The following is a 16,641-nucleotide window of genomic DNA, read 5'->3' as shown; positions in this document are numbered from 1 at the left end:
TCCTATACTACCTACGCTACGACTAATCTTTAATTTGTTTATGTAATTTATCGTAAGTACGGTTAATGGATTTTTCAAAACTTACTATGAATCTGTTAAATCTGAATTATGAATATCTAATATTTATTTAAAATCAATCTAGCATTCCTTAATATCAGAACTATTCGAAAAAAATTTTTGTGCGAAAGGAAATAAGAGTTTTGTTTTGAATAGAACTATTACGTTCTTTATTAATATAATAATAAGTTTGGTAATTTTTTTCGAAGCATGAACGAAACAATGCAGAACAGGTACTAGACCTGTGGGTAAATAGAGAATTTGCTTTTACCAAGTAATTATTTGTTATGGACGTAGAAATTTGTCGTAAGTATTAGATATAATATGTTTATACACAAAGGAATTATTTAATATATGGCACCGGGGTAACCATCCCGTTAAATTTGTAATTTTGTAATTCAGAAATAATGAAACTTAATCATGCGGGATTGTCTGTGTTGCTCTGTGATCTATAAACAATCACAATCAGTCACAAACTCACTGATTACTCAATAGTTGTATATTTAATTTAGATTTTTCATGTGTTATCGTGTCATTTACCATTATAAAAGTATGTGTCCTATGTTTTAAAATATCTTTATGTGACTTTTCATTCCAAGTTCTTTCTCACATTTTGACATAATTGATCAATAAACATCCCAACATAGCAATTTTCATAGTAAAATAAGTAATAATTCGGCATATATCTGCGATGGGGAAGCTGTTTAATCCGGTTTAAACGATAGGATGGCTGATGTACAATACAATTGAGACTTCGACCTCATGTCTTGAGGTGAATTACAGCATCCACATTGTTATGTCTATGAAATGAGATGGACTGTGAGCTCATAACCCTTCTAAACAAGAATCATGAAGTGTCCGTGGGCCCTTTTGGTCCTTCTTGTATATTTCTGCTACAATATCGTCTCATTTGTTATAACAGTTGGATCACTTTAATTTTGTTGCAATTAAGAGTTCAACTTTATATCAAATTTATATTTTGATTGTTACAGCAATAAAGTTTTAATACAGAAACTATGAAATTTATAATATTGTAAGTATTTACTTACTAGCGATTTCATCATCAAATTGTATACCAAGCAAAATGCTATTCATAGCATTGGGCTGTATTAGTGCTGCTTCCATATCTTTGGCATTTTTATATCCTTTAGGAGTGTATGAAATTGCAAGTGAGATAAAAAAAAAAAGATCAGGATCAATTGAATCTCGAGCAAGTTCAGCCATAGCATTGATTGCAGCTTTTTCAGTCAATTGATTTATTGGTGAGTATGCCAATACCATGTCAGCTGATGACAGATTTCCCCTAAGCAATTTAACAACAATAAATATGAAACATTTAAATCAAAACATTAACTATAATAGATTTAAATTTCTAATAACGATGAATTTATGCTTATGAAATAATTTTTTGGGTGATTGATTCTTTTAATTATTTTAACCCATTTTAATATCTATTTAAAGGATTTTTAGCATTTATGGCTAATTACATCATTTTTTTCAGCCCAATAGTGTTATTTTGTGAAGTGAATAATATAACATTACTGTTTTCAAGGAAATGATGGAGTATAGAGGTATTGCTATCTAACACACTGCACCCTTATTTTCAGACCAGTTCATTTTATTTTATTTCTGGGACAAACTAACATGGTTCATCCTTTTTTTAAATAATCTCTTATTTTAAAAGTGCACTATTTTAGCAGTGGTAGTAGTAAAATTTGGAAATCAAATTAATGAAGACTTGAAGAGATAGTTTAAGTACAAACCTTGTCTTATTGAAATAGGTGACATCAAAGGATGTGTAAGTTTTAGCTGGTATTGCTTTGGGCGGCACTAAATATCTCATAAGTATTAGAAAAAAGCAAAAAAATATAGGAGTTGCTATTTCAAATAATGTCTGCCATTTGCGTCTGTATTGTAGAAGGACATTTTTCCAAATAAGTAGTTGTAATTTTTCTAAGGCCATCATTTTATAACATCTGAAATTACACATGACTAGAATCATTAATAATAGAACTATTTTTTTCTTTAAAAACATCAATGCTATCAAAAAACTAACACTGGTATTCTAAACAAGGCATACTCTAGTCTTGTCCAAAGTACATCATTCTAATGCAAGAGATAGGTAATCTTCAATAATTAATTTAGCTCTTCTCATAGATTACGTACATAATGTATAAATTTATATATTTTTTTAAAATTAATACAAAAATGTTAATGACGTAACGTGAAAATTGATAACAATGAAAAATACACATTCCTTTGACATTTATAACAACGAAATTTATTGTAAATACGGAAATTTATTTTTAATAGGATTATCTAAAAAAGAACTAACAGAATAATACTATTTGAAGTAAGGGTTTTTAAAACCAATAAATAAGCATCAAACCTGAGTTATCTTCGAGTCCTATTTATCAGGTATTCTAATACCCAAATGTACTTCTGGTCTCATCACACAATAACGGTTTTCAGACTAATGATTTTTATTTCTTCATTTTAACTAAAAATCTATAGCTAAACGACTATGAATAACTAGTTGAAAGTTTACACTACGACTAAATCATAATAATATAAATCAACGATAGGGATAGGTAATTCGAATCATTTAGTTCGAATAACTCGAAAGACTATGGCTCTAAAACTCGATTCTAACACGTCTCAGTGCACCACTAAGCAGAGGGAGCAACTGCCAAAGAGATAACAATGAAATCATTATAGACTTTCAGGAAATTGTTTTTCCAATTAAAAAATACCAGCCTGTGAAACAGACAGAGAGCGCAGCTAGTGAAGATTACGACATCAAAATCGATGATTTTCAAGATGTTCCTGTTTTGCACTTAGCTGATAATATTGAACAACAAAATTACTTGGCGGATATAGAAGAAAAATTCAAAAAATTTGAAAAGCAGCCCACAGTATATGTGAGCGGCTATTTAGCTTCTGTGCTTCTGAAAGGTGTGGACTGTCTAAAATGTATAGTTGCCATAAAGGTTTCCAACCCGCAAGCAAATACAATATATAATTATATTGCTTTGCTAGAGTGGCGGACGGACAAAACCTCATTAACATACCCTAGTCTTCAGTTATGTCAGGCAATAGACGATGCGACAAGTATTTTTGATGAGAAAGTGAAATCAAATATCTTCGCAAAAAATAATATATATGCAGCTACTCTAAAATAGAAATACTTGCAAATATTGATTTGTCGTGGATCTGTGAAGAACACAAAAATGTAATGATAGAAAATTTTTTGCAACGCGTAAGCCTACTTTTAATAAGAAATCACTGTAATTTAATAAATCAGTCATTTGCGCTCAGTGAAGAGGCCTCTGCAGATGCGATAAAGAAGGCGCAACAACAAGGCGTTGCAAAATAAATATAATTAATACAGTTTTGCTTATGTAAAATATATCCCTAAGTCTTGCGTGTCTGAACTAGGTTATCCTGCGTTTCAAATGAATGTATCATCATCTGCCTAGCCATTTCCCAACTACGGTGGGGCCGGCTGCCAGTCTTAACGGGATGCAGTTGAATACTAGTATTTGTAGTAATTCAAATGTCAATGTATACGCTTTTTTAATAAACTTTCAAACCACGTTCAAGATCTAAGCCCTAATAAATTCAAATCATACATTAAGCGTAAGTTGTACCAGAAAGCTTATTACAGTTAATGATTGTATTGTGGATAAGAAGGCTTGGGGCTACGCTGCTCTAATTTTGATTACATACTTATTTTTTATTTTATTTTATAGTCTTCATATGATCTGACCAAGATTATGACTGGACTTCTAAAGATATTGTGACTTCTGAGTTTGACAGAGTTCTTTCTTCTCAGTGTAGTCAGATAGGAAACGCCGACTACATCTAGTTCTAAAAAAATATTATTGACGCGTAATTGTTTGTAAAACCTATCTAAAAAAATAAAATTATCAATAACATGGGTAATTGTTTAATTCCTTGTAAATAAATAAGTTTTAAAACAATCTGAGTTTAAATAAATATTCTTTGTATTTATTTATTTCCTGAAATCCCAGAATTTTGTAATCGATATCGATAAGTTTTCGCCCGCTACTACAGCCCACATCACTAATAATGACATTATGGACATTATGTTGGCAGCATTGTATCACGCCTTAGTTCCGTTAGGTTGGTATTAGACTAGAGAGCACGTTTCATATATCGTTTTTTTCTATGGCACTCCCGTCTCTTAAACGTAGTGTTACATACTCTTTGGACTATGGACTCGTTCATTCGAATCGCTTTTGACCGAAACCGAATCAATTCGTTAGCTCGTGGCTCGGCTTGAATCGACATTCGTTGAGTCGCTCTCTCGCTCTAGTCGAAGAATCGTGTGTTTGAATTCTACGAGTGAGAAAATACGAAAATACACGAAATGTTCTAAAGCCTCGTATGGACTTTGCGTTCCAAGGAACGCGTACCCAAACTACGCTTATAAAAAGGTATAGTAACCGGCAAACATCGTGAGCAAATGACCTTGACTGCGCAGAACCGAATTTTAGATCACTTTGGTGGTGAGGGTGAGGCGCGACGGCAGGGGAAATCGTATCGAGCGCGTTATTGGTAGATCAGTCGAACCTTGCGTCCCGCACCGCGCCTTCGTTCCGCTTGCTCCCAAAAGTACGCTTGCGTACAGTGAAAAATCTATCGTTATTAAACGTTAAGTTATATTTTGTTATAATTGCTTGTTGACTTTGTTGCCATTGCTATTTGTTGAGTGTTTGTTGATTTTTTATAAAAAATACACTATGCCGCGACAAACTGGTGTAGTATTCAAAAGAAAGGGTAGAAAAATTGTGTACGACGTATATTGCTTCATTATAAAACAGAGGAAGAATGATATTATGGAAAAAGTAAAACGGACTTCGGAAGCAACAAAAACATCAGTGAGTACTGTTAGGTGCATTATTAACGAAGCTAAAGGCTCTGGCTTGCTCATCGTGCTTGGGACTCCGGGTAAGAAAAGATCAGGGAAGAAGAAAGTTACCGGAATGGATAGTTTCGTTCAATCTGTAATAAAAAGATGTAATCATAACAACTACATAACAAGCAGCGAAACTCCGTACCGTAGAAAGGCTTCGAAAATTTTAAAGAAGATATACATTTTAATGGCTCGGAATGAAGTTTAAGACGAATTATGAAAGAGCTAGGCTTCAGATGGAAAAAAAAAAACAGAAAATAATCGGAAGCTGGTAATTGAAAAAAGTAACATTCGATTACTACGAATCGAATATCTTCAAAAAATAATTAATTATAGACAAAAAAGAAGATCGAACCGACCGAGTCGTAAACTACACCGATGAGCCCTATGTCGACTTATCACGATGATGGCGACTCGGGTGATGAAAACAGTGATGATGATAATGGTCAAGATTATGATAACGAAAAAAAAATTACAAATACCAGCTTCGCTTCAACTGAACGAAGACCTGGCAACAGCTCTAGTTTTGACTTAATAGAAGGAATATCTATTTTACCCCAAGATTAAATTATTACAATTATTAACCTATATTTTTTGTTGATGTTCTAATAAATATATAAATAAATACATATGTTGATTTTAATAATTTAATTGCATTATGACGCAGAGTAAATAATGTTTTTGCACGTGAGTGTACCATGCGCAAACTTACCCCCACTACGTCAACAAATGCTCAAGAAGTTTGCCGGCTATTATAACGCGTACCCGTTTATAAAGCGACACGAGTCAAGTACGCGTAATCAGTCCGAGCCGAAAGAACCCAGTGAACGCGCGACAATATAGTAATAATAATAATAATAATAATAAGCCCTTTATTTCTTGCTTTACAAAGTTTAAAAAAAATTTATAATAAATATAAATGTATGTATAAGTATTTAGGATGTAAAAGAGTTTTGTACTAAATCAGTAAAATTTAGTTAGCAAGAACCCCGGATCGGGTAAAGGCCTCCTCCAAAGATGCCCAAGCGTCTCTATCCTGTGCTACGTCTATCCAGTTTGGGCCAGCTGTTCGTCTAAGATCGTCTTCCCATCTGGTTAGTGGTCTCCCTCGACTTCTCTTGCCCGTTGGGCCGCTCCAAGATGTAACTTTCGCAGTCCATCTCTGGTCTGTATATCTCGCGACATGGCCAGTCCATTTCCATTTTAGTTTTAGTGCATAAGTCAGGGCGTCGGTCGCGTTAGTGGTTCTTCTTATCTTAGTATGCCTTACCTTATCCATCTTCCTTATTTTGAGCATACTCCTCTCCATCCCCCTTTGACAGGTCCTGATTATATTTGTGGCTTTAGAGGAGAACTTCCACGTCTGGCACACATACGTCAGGCATGGTAAGAGACTTGAGTTCATAACTTTTGTTTTGATGTCTGTGGGCATATTACTTTTGAAAATTTCCTTTAGGTTCCAAAATTTATTCCATGTCGATTGAACCCTTCTTTCCATTTCTAGTATGTCGCTGTTTTTGGCAAAACTTAGCAGTTTTCCCAAGTATATGTATTTCTCTACATATTCTAGTGGCTCTCCATTGATTTTTATAGGATTTTTCCATCTGTTGTTGGTCATTATCTTGGTTTTAGTAAGGTTCATCTCGAGCCCCACCTTGATACTGGCTTGGTGTAGAGTCTCTATCATGTATTGCATCTGGCCGGCCGTCTCTGACAGAAGTGCTAGGTCGTCTGCGCACCTAAGATGACTTAAATATTCTCCTTTTATACAAAGTCCTATTTTGTGAAAGCCCAGCTTGCCAATGATGTTTTCCAGGATTGATATAACTAGTCAGGTCATAAGTATTGTCACACAGTAAAAACTTTTCTTTTAGAATGCTGGCCACAAAAAAGTTTATTGAATTCGAATTTAGAATTGTTCATGAAAATAAAAATGTATACTTTTAGAATTTTACTCATTTTTAAATATGGAGTGGACGCTTAAAGAAGACCGTGTTGCAGTTATTGCGTTGCATCGTTGCGGTTACGCGCCAATTCAAATTTTTAACATACTGAAAAATTTGAATATAACCAAAAAATTCGTTTATCGTACCATCAAACGATACAATGAAGACTCTAGTGTAGATGACAGGTCAAGAAGTGGTCGCCCTCGGTCTGTTAGGACTCCAGCAGTGATAAAAGCTGTGAAGGCGCGAATTCAAAGAAATCCCAAACGTAAGCAGAAACTGTTGGCCCTTCAGATGGGGTTAAGCAGAACTACGGTGAAAAGGATGTTAAATGAAGACTTAGGGCTTCGGGCATATCGAAGAAAAACAGGACATCGTTTGAATGCTGGTCTAATGGACCTGAGACTGAAGAGATGCCGCGCTTTGTTGAAGCGGTACGCGGGAAAAAAATATCGGGAATTTTTTTTTCGGATGAAAATTTTTTTACCGTAGAAGAGAGCTACAACAAACAAAATGATAAGGTGTACGCACACAGTAGTGAAGAAGCGAGCAACCGTATTCCGCGTGTCCAACGAGGTCATTTTCCATCCTCGCTCAAGGTATGGTTAGGAGTTTCTTATTGGGGCTTAACAGAGGTACTTTTTTGTGAGAAAGGTGTAAAAACGAATGCAGTTGTGTATCAAAATACAGTCCTGACGAACCTTGTGGAACCTGTTTCTCATACCATGTTCAATAACAGGCACTGGGTATTCCAACAAGATTCAGCGCCAGCTCATAGAGCGAAGAGCACAAAAGACTGGCTGGCGGCGCGTGAAATCGACTTCATCCGGCACGAGTTGTTAGTTGAGTTGTTAGTTGTTAGTTAGCACTTAGTTCAATTCAACCCGTTGAAGACACAGGTTTGCGCGTTCACTGCGAAGAAGGACCCCTTTGTCATGGCGCCGCAATTCCAAGGAGTATCCCTGCAACCTTCCGAGAGTATCGGGATACTTGGGGTCGACATTTCGAGCGATGTCCAGTTTCGGAGTCATTTGGAAGGCAAAGCCAAGTTGGCGTCCAAAATGCTGGGAGTCCTCAACAGAGCGAAGCGGTACTTCACGCCTGGACAAAGACTTTTGCTTTATAAAGCACAAGTCCGGCCTCGCGTGGAGTACTGCTCCCATCTCTGGGCCGGGGCTCCCAAATACCAGCTTCTTCCATTTGACTCCATACAGAGGAGGGCCGTTCGGATTGTCGATAATCCCATTCTCTCGGATCGTTTGGAGCCTCTGGGTCTGCGGAGGGACTTCGGTTCCCTCTGTATTTTGTACCGTATGTTCCATGGGGAGTGCTCTGAGGAATTGTTCGAGATGATACCAGCATCTCGTTTTTACCATCGCACCGCCCGCCACCGGAGTAGAGTTCATCCATACTACCTGGAGCCACTGCGGTCATCCACAGTGCGTTTCCAGAGATCTTTTTTGCCACGTACCATCCGGCTATGGAATGAGCTCCCCTCCACGGTGTTTCCCGAGCGCTATGACATGTCCTTCTTCAAACGAGGCTTATGGAGAGTATTAAGCGGTAGGCAGCGGCTTGGCTCTGCCCCTGGCATTGCTGAAGTCCATGGGCGACGGTAACCACTCACCATCAGGTGGGCCGTATGCCCGTCTGCCTACAAAGGCAATAAAAAAAAAAAAAAAAAAAAAAAAAAACGAAGACTGGCCCTCCTCCAGTCCAGATTTGAATCCGTTAGATTACAAGATATGGCAACACTTGGAGGAAAAGGCGTGCTCAAAGCCTCATCCCAATTTGGAGTCACTCAAGACATCCTTGATTAAGGCAGCCGCCGATATTGACATGGACCTCGTTCGTGCTGCGATAGACGACTGGCCGCGCAGATTGAAGGCCTGTATTCAAAATCACGGAGGTCATTTTGAATAAACTTTAGTGTCATAAGAATCTATGTTTTGTTAAGTTCATTTTGGTATATGAATGGTTACATAATGAATAAACTTGTTTCAATTATTTTACATTAAGCATGTGACAGAATTTATGACCTGACTAGGTAAATAGTATTGGGGAAAGGGGGTCCCCCTGTCTTACTCGACAATATATTAAGTGTATAATCTATGCGCGCGACCCTTGTGTAATGCTGACGAAAAGAACGGCTACGGCGTTTGCCGCATTTTTATGTAATATATACTGCATAATATAAAGAAAAAGAAGAAATCGCGATACTGGATTAAAAACTTATATCGCGATCGATAGCAATATGGAAGCAGACTTAAATACGATTTAAGTCATGAAACTCAGCAATTAATTGTACTAGAATGTCTGTGTCTTTCACAGGAATCTTCATTTTTGTTGAAATATCTCTCCATGCATTTTCACGTAATGATGTATTTCTATAGGTAATCCAATGATTTCGTATTCCATAATAATGATTTTGATTCATACAACTGAATTAGTTTTATAGAGGTTTCATTATCGAAACACGGGAACGCGTGGCTTGCCAATGTGCCGTCCAAATAACGCGTGACAACTTCTTTGACTCACGACTAAATACCGACTGCGAATGGATCGCCGCGAGCCTAGGTCGCGGGGTACGCGTACAGCGAATGTATACGCGTAGCAACACGTCCGGATTGTGCGTTCCAGGGTACGCGTAACCAAGCTACGCGTACCCTGGAACGCAAAGTCCGTACGAGGCTTAAGAATTATAAGTTGGTTGGATACAATTCGATTCGTTTGACGTACCTATTACTTATGCGGAATTTACATTACGAAATTAGTGTCGTGCATGTTGAATTCAGTTTCGCGAAAGTAGTTTCCATATAGGCGAAAGTAATTTCGTAAAAAAAAATTAGTGTCGCGAAATCCACAGTATCGCAGTAACCATGGCGCCATCAGCATCAAAGCTATATTTTGCTACATTCAATGTAGCTGAAGAAATGCTTATATATAAACATAAAAAAAAACACAGGCTATTAAGAAAAAAAGACGTTGGTAGATTCGAGGATGGTTAACAAGAAGGCATTTAGGTGCAATGAAGTTAGTCTCTAAATTAGCAGATGGAGATCCTGAGAGTTATAAAAACTATTATCGAATGAGTGAAGATAATTTTAATTTTTTACTGTAGGTGTTTCGGGTCCCAAAGACACTCTTGTCGCTGATATTCGTTAATGAGTTGTATGTGTCTTCCATCCTTGGTTTGCTAATTTCAACGTTTGATGCGCGCGTTGACTACAAATACACACGTCTACACAGCGCAGGCGCTTTCGCGACATTAGTTTCACGTCGCGTCTACACTATGAAATTTTGTCGTCGTCGTGGCCTAAAGGATAAAACGTCCGGTGCATTCGTATGTAGCGATGCACCGGTGTTCGAATCCCGCAGGCGGGTACCAATTTTTCTAATGAAATACGTACTCAACAAATGTTCCCGATTGACTTCCACGGTGAAGGAATAACATCGTGCAATAAAAATCAAACCCACAAAATTATAATTTGTAATCACTGTAGGACTGGTAGGACCTCTTGGGAGTCCGCACGGGTAGGTACCACCACCCCACCTATTTCCGCCGTGAAGCAGTAATGCATTTCGGTTCGAAGGGTGGGGTAGCCGCTGTAACTATACTGAGACCTTAGAACTTATATCTCGAGGTGGGTGGCGCATTTACGTTGTAGATATCTATGGGCTCCAGTAACCACTTAACACCAGGTGGGATGTCACCTCGTCCTTCCATCTAAGCAACAAAAAAAAGAAAAAAAATAATAGTTGCATGACACTAATTTCACAAAAAAATCGCGCATGGCATGGAGCTTATTTGCATTCATGAAATTAATGCATGCATTACGAAAATATGAAATTACACGTGAAACTGTTGGTAAAACTAATGTCACGAAATTTATTTTCATGCTACTAATTTCGTAATGTAAATTCGCCTTTAGACTATTATATTTGCAAATTCGTCCCTCGCACTATTTGATGTTTTCTTGCTTTTGTTGATTGCTTATTTACGTAATTAATAATAATAGCTATTAATTATAAGCTCTAGAGAAAATAAAAGTGTGACCTAGGAGTTTTTAAAAAAAAGTGTAGGTGGAAACAGAGTTTCCTGTAAACTATGTTCCTGTGTGCTTATTGCGAGTACCACTTCGAGCGGCCCACTCCCTAATAGGCGCGTTAACACCTCCGCCATTAGCCCCATCTCAGCCAGCCCATAACGTGGGCCTCGAAGGTCTAATATTTATGCGTCACCCTCGAGAGAGGGATGACATTCCGTCCCCACATAAACACGGTACGCAACCGTGCCGCCTTCATATTAGGACGTCTCTACCCTATGATTTGCAAGCGAACCAAATTGTTCCTTCGAAATAAGGTGACACTCTACAAAACTTGCATACGCCCCGTCATGACGTATGCAAGTGTAGTTCGCTACGCTTGAAACCCCTTCAAGTTATTCAATCCCGTTTTTGCAGGATAGCCGTCGGAGTGGTCGGAGCACCATGGTTCCTATGGAACGTGGATCTCCATGATGACCTGGAGCTTGACTCAGTCAGTAAGTATCTACAGTCGGCATTATTGCGCCACTTTGAGAAAGTGGCACGACATGACATAGCCATAACTACAGATATATTATTATGGAGTTCTGAAAATCAAAAGAACTTTATAAGTGTCACTGCACATTTTATAAAATATTCAAAATTACAGTCTATAGTCATATCTGATTCTACTACTGAATTATTACAAAATCATACTTCATTAAGCATTGCAAATACTTTGAATGACATCTTATTAGATTGGTAAATTAGAGATAAAATTGTGACTGTCGTAACCGACAATGCGTCAAGCATGAAAAAAAAAGCCGTCAAAGATTTTTTAAATATGAGAAATCACTTTTTCGTAGCTCATATATTAAATTTAGCTGTGAAAGAATGCATTGGTAGTGACGAAAATAATCAAAATAATTATTTGAATAATTCTAATATAGTGGATGTGATTTCTAAAAGTCGTGCGATTGTTACTTATTTTAAACAAAGCGTTAAATCATCAAATATTCTTAGGGAAATGCAGAGTCAAATAAATGTGGAAATACTTAAAGTTAAACAAGATGGTCCAACGAGATGGAGCTCTACATTTTTTATGTTCCAGACCTCTAAGAATTAAAGTTCCATTATCAGCCGCATTGGCTTTGCTCGATAATCCACCTCCGGGCTTAAGTTCAGACGAATGGTTTGTCTTGGAAGATTGTGTCTCGGTATTGGAACCATTGAAAAAAATATCTATCACATTGTCTGGGGATTTCTTATCAGCTTTGTCTGCCATAATTCCGCTAGTAAGAGGTTTACAGCGTTCTATTGTAAAAAAATATATAAGCACGGCAGCAGGTGAACATTTGCGAAAGTCCCTATCGGACGTTATTGACGAAAAATTAAGTGTATATGAGAGTAACAGAACGGCAGCAAAAGCCACTATTTTAGACCCACGCTTTAAGAAAAAAGCCTTTTGGTACCGAAAGTAATGCCGAAAATGCAATCAAATTGGTAATAGAAGAACTCGCTCAGTGGCATGTACCTACAACTTCAACCAGCAAGGACTTCACCCGCACCTTCAACATCCCAAGTTGCGGCTGATGATGATGATGACGTATTTCATTAGAAAAATTGGTACCCGCCTGAGATTCGAACACCGGTGCATCGCTCAACACGAATGCATCGGACGTCTTATCCTATAGGCCACGACGACTTAGCACGTCTGTGCTATCGGAAAGGCTTTTTTCCAGTACCAATCAAAGACGTAACACACTCTTACCAAAGAAGGTAGATCAAATTTTATTTCTAAATTCATATTGTTTAAGAAACGGCTATAGTGCTGATTATACCTGAGAGGTATAAAAACGTATTTATTTGATTTAAAGTTGATTTAATGGGTAATTACTAATTAAACATAACCTCAGACTTCTTAAAAATATTTTTTTTTGTATTTCATTTTATTATTACTTTTTGTTATTAAATATATATTATGCTGATTTTAATCACAATAATAAAAGAGTATTGTCATTACCTACATGTTTAAAAGCCAATCTCATACTAATATATAAATCTACAGTGATGTTTACGGATGTTCCGTTATAACTACTGAGCCGTGCATCTGATTGACTTGAAACTTGGTATCCATGCAGAAAATACATGTACTTAATGGATAGGAATATTTATGGACTCCCTACATCAGTTGCGGGGGCGTTAATGACGAGAATATTTGTGGGGGTGAGAAATAATAATGTTAATTTTAAATGCCCAGCGAAGCGGACGGGTACAACTAGTATACCTATAAGTCCCCCTTTCCCTAACCAAATACCTACCACACCGTTTTTAACTCTAAATCTCGACTCATTTATAATGTAAACCGAACCGCCACAATACTCTCGCTCGAATAGTAATGTAAACGAGTTTTAACTCGCCAACTCGGCTTGAGATGCGAATGACTGGAGTATTAATTTGACTTTAATGCTTTTGAAAATTCATCGCGCGATTTGATGACTCCGACGTGATGATTCAAAATAATTCGAATTGCGATTCGAATCAAGACTAATTTTAATTCGATCGATTCGAATTGAAAAAATACAATTTGTTTCATCGTAATTTAAATGTCATAACGACTTTTTTTTTTTTGGGATATTATGACCCGGTATTTACAACCTTAATAATACCATCAATAATGTATCCATCCTCAAAGAGCTCCGATTCAAACAAAGGCTTTCGTCGATTGTGCAATTGCGAATCCTTTATATGTTTGGATATATCATTCGTAATGAAAGCTCATTGGAACGTTTAGTGGTTCAAGGAAGAGTAGACGGTCAACGCTCTCGCGGCCGATCATCCACAAGTTGGACAGACTTGGTTAAGTTATCTACGAAGTGTTCCCTTACTGAGTGTACACGTACCGCCACAACTAGAGAGAGATGGAGAAGCCTCTCGAAAGCCGCAACCAAACGTTAACAACAAACGTAACTACGACCACTCCGCCAGGAGTGTACGACTGAGAAGAAGAATTTACAACCTTTAGGTTAACTCTTATAATTAATTGCCGTAGGTACCGTATGTACAGACTTGTATAACTGGTGAGTGATTCGTTCCGATGAACCGCTCCCTTTAGGTGACAAATGAACTCGTTCACCTCCGTACTCGTATATTCGTTCTGCAGTTCAGCAATCTCTGGCTCCCTGCTCCGATTGGCGATTTGGTATTATTGGTATTGCCGGCGGTCAAGGCTTGGAACAAATTCACATTCATTATCTTTATCTAAGAGATTCGATTCGTCATCATATCCCTCATACTCTCGGTTGTATGTAGGTTTCTCTTAAATTAAGTCGATATTTCAAATATGTCACAATTTTACTTTTTGATTGTTATGGTTCCACACATCGATCATAGATCGTTAGATGGGCCGCTCCACACTAAAAGGCGCACAATATTATGTCATCACTTAAAGAGGTGCACGCACAACTCTTGTCTTAGTAGGTATAACGTAGTGATTATATACCGTAAAATGGGGCGATTAGGGATTGAGTGGCGAATCGGGAAAAAACCGGGAAAATCTTTCGACGCTCAATATTAGTTTTATATTCGTTGCAAAATCTTCCATTTTTTGTAGTTTAATAGTAGAATGTTGAAAGTTCACAAAACAACTCTGAGTATGCATGATAATAGCTGCTAGCTTATAAAAAATCGCGTTTCAAATTAACTTCCTGTGGTGGTAATTATTTTAGTGCTAGAAACTTTGCTCTTTTATTTATTTGATAATAATAGAAGACGACTGTGATTTATAAACGTTATTTAGTGTTTGAACCATCATATATATTAAAGGTAAGAGTCAGTTGTTATTGGCTTTAATGTATTTGATAAAATAAAAATACATGTAAAAATCTGTTGTTTTTGGGGATATTGGGGACGTCTTAGGTACAAATAACAACGAAAAAGGGGTCAATTGGGATGAGAATACGTAAAAGGTTTGTAGGGTTGTCTATGTAGTTATAACAATATTTTTTAAATTTTTTGGTAAAGATCTGGTTTATTCATGATGTTTTTGTCTACAACTTTTATTCAAAATTATCAATGTGTTATTTTATTGTTTGGTAAATATTTATATTATCAGTTATAAATTGTTTTCTATTTTTAGATATGCCTCGCGTGTACGTATCAAAGAGTGCAAAGCCTTTTAAGAGATATGATCCCTTAATATTAAAAACAGCAATAGAAGCCTATGAAATTGGGAATAAGTCTTTAGTTGAAATAGCTAAGCAATTTAATATAAGTAAGTCGATTTTGCACAGACATGTAACAAGAACAATGAAATCTCAATGTGGACAAAAATGTCTAAGTAATACATAATAAAATATTTAATATTTGTTCAGAGTAGGGGTATTCATCTGATTAATTCATGGAATAACTGACACACCTAATATCTTAACCCAGATAAAAATATCAGCCCCTAAGTACTTACCAAGAACGAAGAAATATAAACCGTTTATAAGAAAGCCCACTCGTTCGAATTTAGGTGTTTACTCTCCTTTGGGACTACAATAATGTCCACGGTAGCGGTCCACGGTACGGACGTAATAACTTTCATTATGAGTGATTTTTGTTTCTATTTTCTACAATCTTAAGTTTATATGTATATCAAATGTATCATTATATTTTTATACAGTACAGAGATTATCTTTTATAGTCCGAGAGCTGGCTACAAAGTATGCGATCATTTTTTTGTCAATTTTAGATTCCCTCGAGATCCGCGAGTTAAAGAGAATGGTAGAGATTAAAGTAAGTGGATTTTTGACGGACTTTGATTTAATTAAAGTGATTGAGTAACTGTGCATAATTGTTTCTCACAGATTGTTTTTTTTTATATTATATTATTATTTAACGTATTCTAAATAAATGATTTTATTTTATTACTTTATTTTTTTATTATTTTCTATCATTCTTCCTAACCTGATTTCGTACTGTGTACTGTAAGAAATCAGGTTATAAACATATATAAACATAATATATATAAACTTCAGAAGTCAGAAGATTATCACTTCTGATCAATATTCTATTTATTCTATGACGAGTGATGACTTACCCAACGTGCGAAAACTGCGAAACTAACTTCGATCAACAATAGAAGGGACACGTACAAAATCAAAGCAAAAACTGTCCGCGTGAATATACACATACATAGCTACATTGGTTTACAACAAACGGAGAAAAAAGTTTTGAAACAGTTTTAACCTAGTAATAAAGTCACAAATCTCCAAAACATTACTAATACTTACGATCATTCGTCACAAAGCAAAAATTACTCCTGTCACTTAAAAATGAAAAGACATATGTTAAACAACCTTTAATGTTAAATCAACCTTAATTTCCAACAAATAAAGTAATTTTTCCCGTTATAGCTTTGAGAACTAACATCATTTTTTAATTTTTTTTGGTTCTTAAAATTTCGATTTCTATTTACTACAGGAGGTAAGGGAGTCGCGTCGAACACTAAAATAATTTATTAAATGAATAAAAGTAAAAGTTTAGTTGTTTACTTTTTATGTTTTGAGAATTTATGTTTGTTAGTATCTATACAATACTTATTATTTTATTAGCGCTACGTTTTGTGTAATACATATTTTTATAGTATATTTTTAAGTTTTCGCGACTAGTACACATAATAAAAAAAACG

At 36.3% G+C, this 16,641-nt stretch overlaps 1 protein-coding gene across 1 annotated transcript in view; it reads right to left on the bottom strand.

The window, feature by feature from the left end:
- LOC114253217 (phospholipid-transporting ATPase ABCA3) overlaps positions 1 to 2,845 on the bottom strand; it is a 48,060-nt gene extending 45,215 nt beyond the window's left edge. The window contains exons 1-3 of the mRNA XM_089734517.1: positions 2,447 to 2,845; positions 1,821 to 2,033; positions 1,107 to 1,360 (exon numbers count right to left, since the gene is read on the bottom strand). Of these exons, the coding sequence (XP_089590643.1) occupies positions 1,107 to 1,360; positions 1,821 to 2,023 (457 nt within the window). The 5' untranslated portion in view covers positions 2,024 to 2,033; positions 2,447 to 2,845. The remainder of the gene's footprint in view (positions 1 to 1,106; positions 1,361 to 1,820; positions 2,034 to 2,446) is intronic.
- Positions 2,846 to 16,641: the final 13,796 nt, after the last annotated feature.

The sequence above is a fragment of the Bombyx mandarina genome, chromosome 17, assembly GCF_030267445.1.
Source record: "Bombyx mandarina strain Sakado chromosome 17, ASM3026744v2".
NCBI classification, from domain to species: Eukaryota; Metazoa; Arthropoda; class Insecta; order Lepidoptera; family Bombycidae; genus Bombyx; species Bombyx mandarina.
This window is presented reverse-complemented; position numbering and strand designations above follow the sequence as displayed.